Source organism: Monoraphidium neglectum (assembly GCF_000611645.1).
Source record: "Monoraphidium neglectum strain SAG 48.87 unplaced genomic scaffold scaffold02071, whole genome shotgun sequence".
NCBI classification, from domain to species: Eukaryota; Viridiplantae; Chlorophyta; class Chlorophyceae; order Sphaeropleales; family Selenastraceae; genus Monoraphidium; species Monoraphidium neglectum.
Genome location: NW_014011557.1, coordinates 1 through 10,605, shown reverse-complemented (window position 1 = coordinate 10,605; position 10,605 = coordinate 1). Strand labels below are relative to the sequence as shown.

The 10,605-nt window shown below is 63.2% G+C and overlaps 2 protein-coding genes across 2 annotated transcripts; both read left to right on the top strand.

The window, feature by feature from the left end:
* Window positions 1-965: 965 nt before the first annotated feature.
* MNEG_9812 (microtubule-severing ATPase) lies at window positions 966-6,570 on the top strand (the record flags this gene model as incomplete). The annotated part of the gene is made up of 12 exons (XM_014041717.1): window positions 966-981; window positions 1,221-1,303; window positions 1,631-1,771; window positions 2,130-2,303; window positions 2,566-2,654; window positions 2,783-2,897; window positions 3,218-3,297; window positions 4,555-4,759; window positions 5,249-5,372; window positions 5,595-5,734; window positions 6,014-6,177; window positions 6,438-6,570. The coding sequence occupies 12 exons, from the start codon at window positions 966-968 to the stop codon at window positions 6,568-6,570; spliced, it is 1,464 nt and encodes a 487-aa protein (XP_013897171.1).
* Window positions 6,571-7,033: 463 nt separating this feature from the next.
* Window positions 7,034-10,455, top strand: MNEG_9811 (hypothetical protein; the record flags this gene model as incomplete). The annotated part of the gene is made up of 9 exons (XM_014041716.1): window positions 7,034-7,164; window positions 7,335-7,467; window positions 7,639-7,722; window positions 7,982-8,089; window positions 8,427-8,522; window positions 8,867-9,015; window positions 9,277-9,400; window positions 9,714-10,316; window positions 10,432-10,455. 9 exons carry the CDS (start codon window positions 7,034-7,036, stop codon window positions 10,453-10,455), a joined length of 1,452 nt encoding a protein of 483 aa, XP_013897170.1.
* Window positions 10,456-10,605: the final 150 nt, after the last annotated feature.

Genomic DNA, 10,605 nt, shown 5'->3' with positions numbered 1-10,605 from the left:
GGCGAGCGGCGGCGGCGCAGGGGCGGCGGCGGCGGGCGGCGGCGGCGGGGCTGCAGGTGTGGTGCGGAGGTCTGAGTACTTGGGCCCCGATGGAGACCTTGTGGCCAACTTGGAGCGCGACATGCTGGACAGGAGCCCTGGGGTCAGGTGGGCGGCTACGGGCACGCCCGTGTCAGCAGCCGCGCCGCTCCTCTGCCCGTCTGGCCACCAGCCAGGCGGCATACGCCGCACATTGCACGGCGCATGTTGCACAAGATTGCTCCGCCCATGGCATTTGGGCTGAGTTTTGCGCCATGACGCCGACGCGTGCCGCGTCTGATGGAGCGGGCATAGCGTCTCGGTCTTGGGCCACATGCATGCGCCTGATGACGTGCATGCGTGTGACCGGGGGGACGCGCCCTAGTCGAAGCTTGCGCCAACCACCGCCCCCCTTCCCCACACACGCATGCATGCGGCCCCGCTGATGTCATCCAAAGGTGGACCGACATTGCTGGCCTCAACGAGGCCAAGCGCGTGCTGGAGGAGGCCACCGTTCTGCCCATGATCATGCCTGAGTTCTTCACGGGGATCCGGCGCCCCGTCAAGGCAGGCTGGTCTTGGGCGCTGGTTCCCTGGGATGCGAGGGGATACTGTAGGGGGTTGGGGGCAAGGGGGATTTCACAGCCTGTTGCTGCTGGTGGTTTCACGTTGGCAGGTTTCCTGATGTCATGCGCCGCCCAATTATCGACCAGTCAACGCACGCGGGCAGCCCCCCGTTTCTTGAAGGGGGGCGATGCGCGCGGGCCAGGTGGTGCGGCCAGGACCCCAGTCACTGTCACGGGTGTTTCAGGGCCGAGATGCCTCCTGTTTTGGCGCATGTGGCTGCCAAGCTGCTGCCGGGCCACTGTGTGAGCCCGTCTTCCCCTGTGCCCCGCCTGGGTGCGCAGGGCGTTATGATGTTTGGGCCGCCAGGCACCGGCAAGACGATGCTGGCGAAAGCTGGTGAGTGCGGCGCGGGCAGCCCAGTGGGCGAGGCTCCGGCGAAATTTCATTTGGGCGGCGGTCATCGCAGCGGCAGAGATCACGCCTCATTTGCCGTGCTCAAATCCGTCTCCTACGACCATCATGTACCATGCGCTTCCGCTAGCACCGTCCGGTGGGACCGCCTACCCGCCGCGCGCCCTCCTCCTGATCGCCCGCGCCTGCCCTCCACCTCCTTGGCCGCGGCCGCCCCGTCCCAGTTGCGACTGAGTGCGGGTGCTCGTTCTTCAACGTCTCGTCGGCCTCGCTGGCTTCCAAGTACCGCGGGGAGAGCGAGCGGATGGTGGGTGAGGCCTTGGTTCAGGGGACAGAGCGCGTTACTGCGTCGCACGTGTGTGCGCGTTGGCGACAGAAGCTTGCGTGCATGGCGGTCCGCAAAAGTGCAGGGCGCGCGGGCCTTTATCCTGGTTGTGGTCGGGGTGGGGCTGGTCACATGCTCAAGTCTGTGTGCTAGAAGGGATGGCGGGGGGGCAGGGAGAGATCTGCGCTCAGCTTTGCTTGCTTGACCCAGGCCTTGCCTCTGACCCACCGCCCGTGCTATACCCACTGCTGCCTGCAATCCCTGGGAATGCGATATCCATAGCGCCCCCCCCCCTTGACGCCGCGCCAGGTGCGCTGCCTGTTCGAGCTGGCGCGGGCCTACTCCCCTAGCGTCATCTTTATCGATGAGATCGACTCCCTGTGCACCCAGAGGGGCGCCGAGGGAGAGCACGAGGCCAGCCGGCGTGTGAAGAGCGAGCTGCTTGTGCAGGTCAGTGAGGGGGTTGGGGTGAGGGCCAGTGGGCGCGATGCTGGGCTGATCCTGTCTCTGTAGGTGCGGGAAGGGTGGCTGCATGCAGCAGCAAAAATCGGGCAAGCAGGGCGTGAAAGGGAAGGGCCGAGGCTGCCTGCTCGAGCGATAGAGGGCCCATCAAGGCGGCACAGTCAAAGCAGAGGTTTTTCTTGGCGGCGAGAGTGGCGGCAACAGGGTCGCTCTATACGTGAGTTGGTGGCAAGGCATCTCGGCCCGTCAGAGGGCGCGACGAGGTGGTCGCCCAGCCACCCCTCAAAACGCCCCAGAGTGATGTCCACTTGTTGGCACGCCCCTCCGTACCCCCCCCTCCCGCAAGATCGACGGCTGCAACAGCCAGGAGGGGGAGGAGCGGCAGCACGTGGTGGTCCTCGCGGCCACCAACTTCCCGTGGGACATCGACGAGGCGCTGCGGCGGCGGCTGGAGAAGCGCATCTACATCCCGCTGCCGGGCGCGGACGAGAGGGAGGAGCTGCTGAAGATCAACCTCAAGGTGGGCGTGCCTCCGGGGGCGTCGGATGCAGGGTCTCGGGGGCTGGCGGTGTTGAGGAGTGCTGGACTGTGTGCTGTTGGTACAGATAGGGGGCTAACTGTCAGCTACAATGATAAGTCAGTAATATGGCAATAGTATGGCAACACTGAAGCAATAATGAGACAATATAAACACGGCAATAGCTATGCAATGACGATAGGGGGTCATCTGGCAACACCACTCAAGTGAAGTTCACCTTGACTGTGCCGTACAAACTCCGCAGGGGATCGACGTGGACCCGGGGGTGGAGTTTAGCGCAGTGACGAAGCGCCTCGACGGCTACAGCGGCGACGACATCACCAACATCTGCAGGTGCCTGGGATGCCGCGGGGGTGCAAATGCTTTTTGCTGCTGAAGCCGCCCCGCACGTACCTCGACAGGCCTGCGCACAGCACAATGACAGCTTCCAATTACGCATGCACACCTCTGGACTTGGCCAGGGACGCGGCTATGAACGGCATGCGGCGCCGCATCGCGGGCAAGACGCCGAGCGAGATCCGGGAGATGAGTAAGGACGCCATGAAGGAGCCCGTCACGCAGGACGACTTCTTGCAGGTGATGACGGCCTTGATAATGTGGCGCGCTTGTAGGCTGTGCAGGACCAGGACGTCGTTATAATTTTCCAGAAGAGCGGACAACTCACTTGGCAGCTATTTGATGTGTGGTCCAGTCTGTGCTGCAGCACGCTCTCATTCCTGGAGGGCGGCGTTTTTCTTGAGCGTCAGCGACGAAGAATGGAAGCATTTGTCTGGGGCTGCATTCGGAAGGCAGGGCCCTGCGCAACAAAGGCACTGTAGCGGCGGTTCACGTGCGCGCGGTGCAGGACTGAATCGCACTCAACTTCCAAGCATGCCCATCTTCCCATCCTGTCACAGGCCATAGGCAAGATCAACCCCAGTGTCGGGGAGAAGGACATATTGAGGCACGAGAATTGGCTCAAGGAGTATGGAAGCGTGTGAGCTGCCAGGTCGCAAACTTTCACATTGCACACAACAGGTCGGGATTGCAGCATGCGTTGCGGGAGTTGTGAGCAAGGTGGCGTCGATGTCGCCGAGACAAATGCATGTGTGTAGTGCTAGGATGCTACCCGCCCGAGCTAGCACAACCAAGCGTTAGCCACACAGGCATGCGCCCCTGTTACTCCAATCAGCAGCAGATTGCACTTCAGCCACGCGCCTCGCCGAGTTCCGCTTTCATTTTACCACGGCGCTATTCTGTAGCTAGATGCGACTTTCCTTGCGGCTGCGATTCCTGCAACTCAGCACATTCTGGTGGTGTAAAGCTGCCCGGGTCGATAATCAGAGCGACTCAGAGCGACTCAACCCAGATAACTTCTCATCCTGAATCTTTCAAGACGGTTTTGTTCCAAACAGGGAGTATTAGTCACAGTTGGCCTGGAGTGTCAGCGTTCAAGATGCTGACACTCAAGATGCTGACACTCCACGTGCAAGCGCACTCATCAGCCTGGTCGGTTGGAGCCATCAGCAAACCATTACAACCTACTGTACCCGCCAAAGCACTGTGCGTTCAAATTTGACTTCCACAGCAGATGCGAAATGTTTGCATTTGCATGGACCAAACGGCAGACCAGCAGGTTGTTGGAAACAGCCAGCCGTAACCATACTTGATGACTGTGCATGCCATGTGCTGTGGTGCATGGCAGTCAAACCCACTGGGACCCTGCTCAGTCTTGATTATGTTCAGAGAGTCTATTGCATAGACGGTAACGATGCACCCGAGCCTGGGCCCGGACCGCACCCAGCACTAGCAGGAGCGGGCACCCACGCAGTGCTTGCAAGTCTACTGATGTTCCCACTGGTTCACCACAGCAACGCAGGAAGCCGCTGATGTTTGTTGCATATCAAGGCCTTTCTCTGTGATTGAGGACATTCATCACAGGTTGTCGCTGTCCGAATCCCAACGATCTAGGAACCAGCTAGAAGCAGCTGAGCCGTCAACAAAGGTTGTGGACGTAAAACTACTACTTTATTGGTAATCAGCCCGCGTCAGCCGCCCACTCGCGGTTCTCCCGTAGGCCAAGTGTGAAGGACAAGGTGTGCGACGCGCTGCACCTAGAACATAGTGCCATCAGCCGTTGCAACAATATTGCAGAACGTAATTGAACCGGTATAGCTGCCAGGTGACTGCCACTGCAGGATGCAGTACGCAATGCCGCACCCAGTGTGCCCTCCGCTGCACCCGCGCGCGACAGGCAGCTCAGCACCATCACCGGCATGCCGCCGCGCGTGGTCGGCGCCGCTCAGGCTGGCGGCCTGGGGGGCTTTTTGGAGACCATCCCGCCGATCACACGGTTTTTTGCGGGTTCCATCTTCGTGTTGGCACTTGCGCACTACGTGGGGCTCCTCAACCCCGTCAGCATAGCGCTGGTTTGGCCAGAGGTCTACGGCCACTACCAGGTGTGTGTGTGTGTGTGTTGTGTGTGCATAAGCACGTGCACGCATTGCATACGAGGTTTGCGACCGGTTGTGATGTATGCGGCGGGCAACAGCACGGTGGGGCCACCCAGGTGGCAGCTGTGGCAGCGGCGGCAGCGGTGGCAGCGGCGGCAGCGGTGGCATCGGTGGCATCGGTGGCAGCGGTGGCAGCAGTGCTTGCATTTTGTTGCTTGTTGCCCGAATATGAAGGCACTATCCTTCAAGGGGATCCACCAGGCCTGATGCACAGCAGGAAGTCATGGGCCACACGACAGGCAGCAGCGGCTCTGGGATGGGGGCAGCGGGCTGAATGGCAGCAACCGTGCTGGAGGGGCGTCAGGCTGGAGGGCGGCCTGCAGCCGCTTCCGACAGAGCTGGCCGCAACCAGTCTGCAGGCAGTACATCCCTGCACTCCTGGAGCCGTTTGAATCATCCTGCATGGGGTCCCTCCCCTCTCTTTCCCCTGCGAAGGTGTGGCGGCTGCTGACGTGCCACACGTTCATGGCGTTCAGCATGGGGTTTGTCTTCAATATGGTGTTCTTGATCAAGTATGGCGGCAGCCTGGAGACAGAGGTTTTCCGATTCAACCCCGCGGGTGGGTGGTTTGGTGGTGGGACCCCGGCTGGTGGGTGGGGCCCCGGTCCGTGAGTGGTGGGCCCCCGGCTACTGTGCCGCTGCCACCAACCTCGGTACGTCCGGTTTGGCAGCGCCTGCCGCGTGCCCTGCCTGGTCGTTGCGTAGCTTGCAGCTCGACCTGCCTGTCGTGACACGCAGGCTGAGGCCGCCGCCCGGTGCCCCCGCCCTTGGCCCCCGCCAGATTACTTGTTCATGCTCATCTGCGGGGGGGTGTTTTTGATGACGGTGCCGCCGCTTGTCGGCAAGCCCCTGTACTTCACCACCGGCCCGCTGGTCCTGATGATGGTCTACGTGTGGAGCAGAAACTTCCCAGACGTGCCGGTGATCACCCTTGGGCGCGGGGCTGGCGGAAAGATGTGATCGCGCTCACGCATCACGCGCGACGTGTGCCCATGACACACAAAACTAGTCCGCACGTGGGGGTGGGGTCGGGCGTAGGCGGTTGCACTGTGCATTTGCTGTCACGTCTCATGTGCAACCGTCAGTGCCATGCAGCCCTCAGGGCTGCTCACTGACTCGTGTTCGCTTCACCCCCCACCTCCCTCATCAATACCCCTGGACACCGCATTGTCCGGCCCTCTTCCCCCTTTTGCCTGGCAGGTCAATATCTACGGCCTGTTCACAATCCAGTCCTTCTACCTGCCGTTCGCCTTCGTCGCCATGACCATCGTGTTCGGCGGCAGCCCCATCCCGGACCTCTTTGGCATCGCGGCCGGCCACATCTGGTACTTTTTCACGGACCTGTACCCCCGCAGCAGCGGCAGGTGAGGGGGCAACCGCGGCGCAGCGACCTGGACTTGCCAGCCCCCTTTCCGGGCTGGCCCTGGTGGACGCTCTGGGGGACAGGCACGCGCGTGCCCCACTGGGCGGCTGACGGGCTCGACGACGCGCAGGCCTTCTCGCCATTGCCGCTGCTCTTCTTTTGCTTTGCAGGAAGTGCGCACGTCATGTGAAAAGGTGCAGTCGGTGTCTACATGATGCCGCTTGCTCTTATCCCACCATCTGCCCAACCCTTTGTGTTCAGGAACCTCCTCAAGACGCCAAAGCTGCTTACAAGCTGGGTCAGCAACATGGGTGTCGGCCCGCCGCCAACAGTGGAGGAGCAGCAGCAGCGTGGCGTTTTCAGGGGCCGAGGGCAGCGGTTGGGAACGCAATGACAGCGGGCCGCGCAGGCCTTGACTGGCCCGTGAGTGCGTATTAGTTGGATGTGCCTCAGCAAGATCCGCACGCATGACCAGAATTGAGTGTGAATCAAAACAAATGAATGATACAGCTATGCGTAAGTAGGCTGTCCTGATGTGGCCGTTGGATGCCCAAAGAGCAGACCAGTTGCGGCGCGCATTTTCCTGCCTGGCATGCAGAGGGCAGACAGGTGCTGGGCACTTTGCGGGCACTAAGGCTGCGTGATTGTGAGGGCCCGGAGATGCTGCTCCGCCAGTGCACCTGGGTGCTCTACATGTCAGATCGCACACGGCTCTCACATGTTTGTGTATGGTGTACGGCCACTAATATGCCGGGTTCTTTGAAGGCTGATTGAATGATCTCGGAACAGAACCGTGCTAAGTATGCACTTATATTGCTGAAAATACCCCAATGACGCCAGGAGCCTCGCATGAAACCATGCTGGATGCGGGAGAGGCCGTTACAGGCCAGCCTCAGCCCCAAGAGCAGCAGCAACAGCAGCAGCAGAAGCAGCAGAAGGCTCCATCAGAGAGGCAGCAGCAAATCAGCAAGCTCATGAGCACTTACAGGTACTGCCTCACACATTGAATGTGCTGCCCCTGCTGATGCACGCCCGCTGCAAGGCCTGCCGCATGCTGGGCACGACACGCATGTCGCATCACCCGTTGCACTAGGCCCAGCTGCGTCGGACGTGCAACAGCCCTCCTACTGGTCCTGGCATGCATGCCATCGCAAACAGGGGCGACATCAAGAAGCTCCAAAAGCAGGTCTCGAGGAAGCAGAATGCCTGGCACCAACAGGCCGATGCGCTGCCCCGCCTGACCGCCGTGCCCGGCAGCCACCTGCCGCCGCCCGCACGGCCGCTGCCAGTGGTGCGCTGGGCTGAGCTCTGCATGGCGACTGCTGGAACGCTGCCTGACATCCTGTGAAGTTGTACGTATGCCGAGGCCATTGGGCACGGGCCGCCCCACTGCGCTTGCAGATGCACAGTGAGGTTGACCAAACTGCGCCCGCGTTCCATACCACACACCTGTATCTTGCAGCGCAAGCGAGTGGACTGGCGGCCCGCGGAGCGTGAGGCGCTGCGGCGGTGGTTCCTGGCGTACGGCGTCGGCCGCTGGAAGGAGGTGCGCGCCCGCCCGCTGCCTGCGCGGCCGCGCTGCTCCCCCTCCATAGTCCGCCTTTCGCCGCCAGCGCTGTCTCGCAAGCGTATTGCCTTGCGGCCGCTTCTCCACGGCGCCGTCTCCGCACGGCGCCGCGACCATTTGCTAGTTGATTACCCTGATCGACCCGGAAGCCCGCGGCGCTGCGTTCCCCCTCCCCGCTGGCCACCTGCGGAGCCGCCTGCCGATTCTTCTCTGCCCCGCCCCATCCCCTCTGCGCCAGATCCATTCGGCGCTGATTGAGAGCGTGCGATCCCTGGGCCACGGCGTTGGTGATGTGGAGGACGCCTGCTGGGAGGTCCTTGCTGACATTTGGGGGGCGCTGTCAGAGGTGCGGCGTGCGCGCAATTCCAAGCTTGCGTGTGTGCATACATGTGTGTGTGTGTGTATGTTCGTGTGTGTGAGCACGTGCGCTTCTGCGCGCCTCATCGTGCTGTGTATGGTGCAGCTGCTGCTGATGCGAGGCCAGGCAGTAAACTAGATGAACTGTGTGGCGCTTGGGGCAGCACCACGCCCCAGCTTGCTGCTGTGCGCGTGCGCCCCCGCTTGAATCCGCCCTGCCCCCCCCCCCTTGCATCCCAAGCACCGTCCCCCAGCCGCTGTCACACTATCTCGCAGCAGCCCTGCTCGTTTGTGACCATCCCAATGCCCTTTGAACCCTGCATTAGGAGGGGGCCGCGGATGAGTCGGCGCTCATTGAGCAGCTGCTGTCCTTGCGTGACACCCCGGCGCCCGGCCCCACGCCCGGGGCGCCGCTTGAGCCGGTGGGTACATGCTCTTGCTTGAGCTGGATCTTGTTTCCTCGTACCGCGAGCGTGTGCTGTTGCGGGCAGTCTGTGCACATGCTGTGCTGCCTGCAAGGTCGAGCGCCTGTGTCGTTCTCATCACCAATGCTGTGCGTTGCTAATCTCCCCCCATCTCATGCTGTTTCCAATGCTGCTGTCGTTGCTGTTGCTGCTGCTGCTGCTGTTGCTGCTGCTGTTGCTGCTGCTGCCGATGATACTGTTTGCACGCGTGTGTGTATGTACGTGTGTGTGTGTGTGTGTGTGTGTGTGTGTGTGTGTGTGTGTGTGTGTGTGTGTGTGTGTGTGTGTGTATGTTTTTACAGATGGGGGACGCCGCAGCCCGCTCCGCCGCCAAACGGTTGCGCCTGCTGGCCGAGCTATCGCATCTGATGGGCCACCTGCTCGCGTGCGGCGGCGAGGCGGTCGCCGGGCGCCTGCGCGCGGTGCTGGAGGCCGCGCCGCCGAAACTCTGGTGCGGCCGCCCGCACGTGCGGGCGACAGGTGCCCGCTGGCCCGTTGCTGATCTCGCTGCCCGGGGACATCATCAGGCGCCATGCTGCTAAGCACAAGCCTCGTCCAACCGTAAGCCAGCCATATCAGCCTCCCTCTATCTGTTCTGCCCCTTTCCTAACGGTCCTTGTACGGTTTCAGGCTCAGGGTTGCCCGGCCACGCCTAGAACTTATGCCCCTCCCCGCTGCATTACACCACCCCACCCGTCCACCCCGGGCGCAGCCCTCCTCCCGCGCCATGGTGGGGCGTGGACGCTGACCTGGCGCTGCTGGTGGGCGTGTGGCGCCACGGCTACGGCGCGTACGGCGCCATCAGGGCCGACCCAGAGCTCGCGCACGCATTTCAGGTTGGGGCGGCTTGCCTCCCTGCCTTCCATGTTTCGAGTTTGAAACCGGAGCAACTGCGTGATACGGGCGGCTGCCAGCGGCCTGCGCCGTCTGCGCCGCCGGCTGGGCTGGAGAGTGCACGACGACGAGGGGTCGCCGGCCGCAACCGTTTCAGCGCTGGAGCACATTGCGCAATTTTTTTCATGCCTGCCTCGATCCTTTCTTTTGGTGGACCACTCTGATCAGCTTTGTGCTAAGGGGTGCCATTGCCCTGTGCGGGTTGCAAGAACCGGCAGCGCCTCAGACGCTTCTGTTGTTCCTGCCTCACTGCAGGCTGCCGGCGACCCCGTCGGCGGCGTCTGGGGCGACCTGGATGCAGTAGCGTGGCCCGACCCGCGGCGGCTCAGCATCGACCACCACACACCCGCGCCCACGCCCGCGCCACTCAGCAGCCCCGCGCCGCCGGCGGCCCTGCCGCCCGGCGGCGCCGGCGCGGGCGGCGGCGACAGTGTCGGCGGCAGCGGCTGGCCTGCGCCGGACGCATTGGGGCGGCGCCTCAGGTGGCTAATGGACGTCTTGAGCGACGCGGTCGCCGCGGCCGGCGGCGCCGAGGGCATTGCGCTGACCCCGCTGCCCCCGCCGCGCGCGCCAGGCCCGAAGCCCGGCGCCGACGGCGCGGCCTCAGACGCCGGCGGCGGGGGCGCGAACGCGGCGGCGATGGCGGCGCAGGGGTCGTTTGGATACAAAGAGGACGACTTTGTGTGGGCCTGGGGCAATGAGATGGATCAGGAGTTGGACGGGCTGTTTGGGGACGAGGCCGGCGCCGCAGACGGCGCCGGCGGCGGCCGCGGCGCAGAGGGGAAGGGCAAAGTGAAGGGCGCGGGCCCGGGCGCGGCGGGCGGCGGGGCCGGCGGCGCGGCCGGCGGCGGGGAGCAGGTGGGTGGTCTGAGCGGCGGTGCGGCGCGGCCCTGCGGCCCACCTCACGCGTTCATGTTGGCAAACCGGGGTTGCAGCGGGCAGCCTGCGGCGTTGCTCGCTATGGCGCGACCAGGCCGGCCCGTGTCCGGGGCCTTGAGCTTGACACTCTGCAAGCTCCCAACCCGCAGACCGCCCGGCGCAAATCCCTCGCCCGAAGCTTTGCGCCTTGAATCCCTCTCTCCTCGACACCCCCTTTCAACCCCCCTCTCAAGACCCCTTTCGACCCCCTTCAACCCCGGCCCTACAC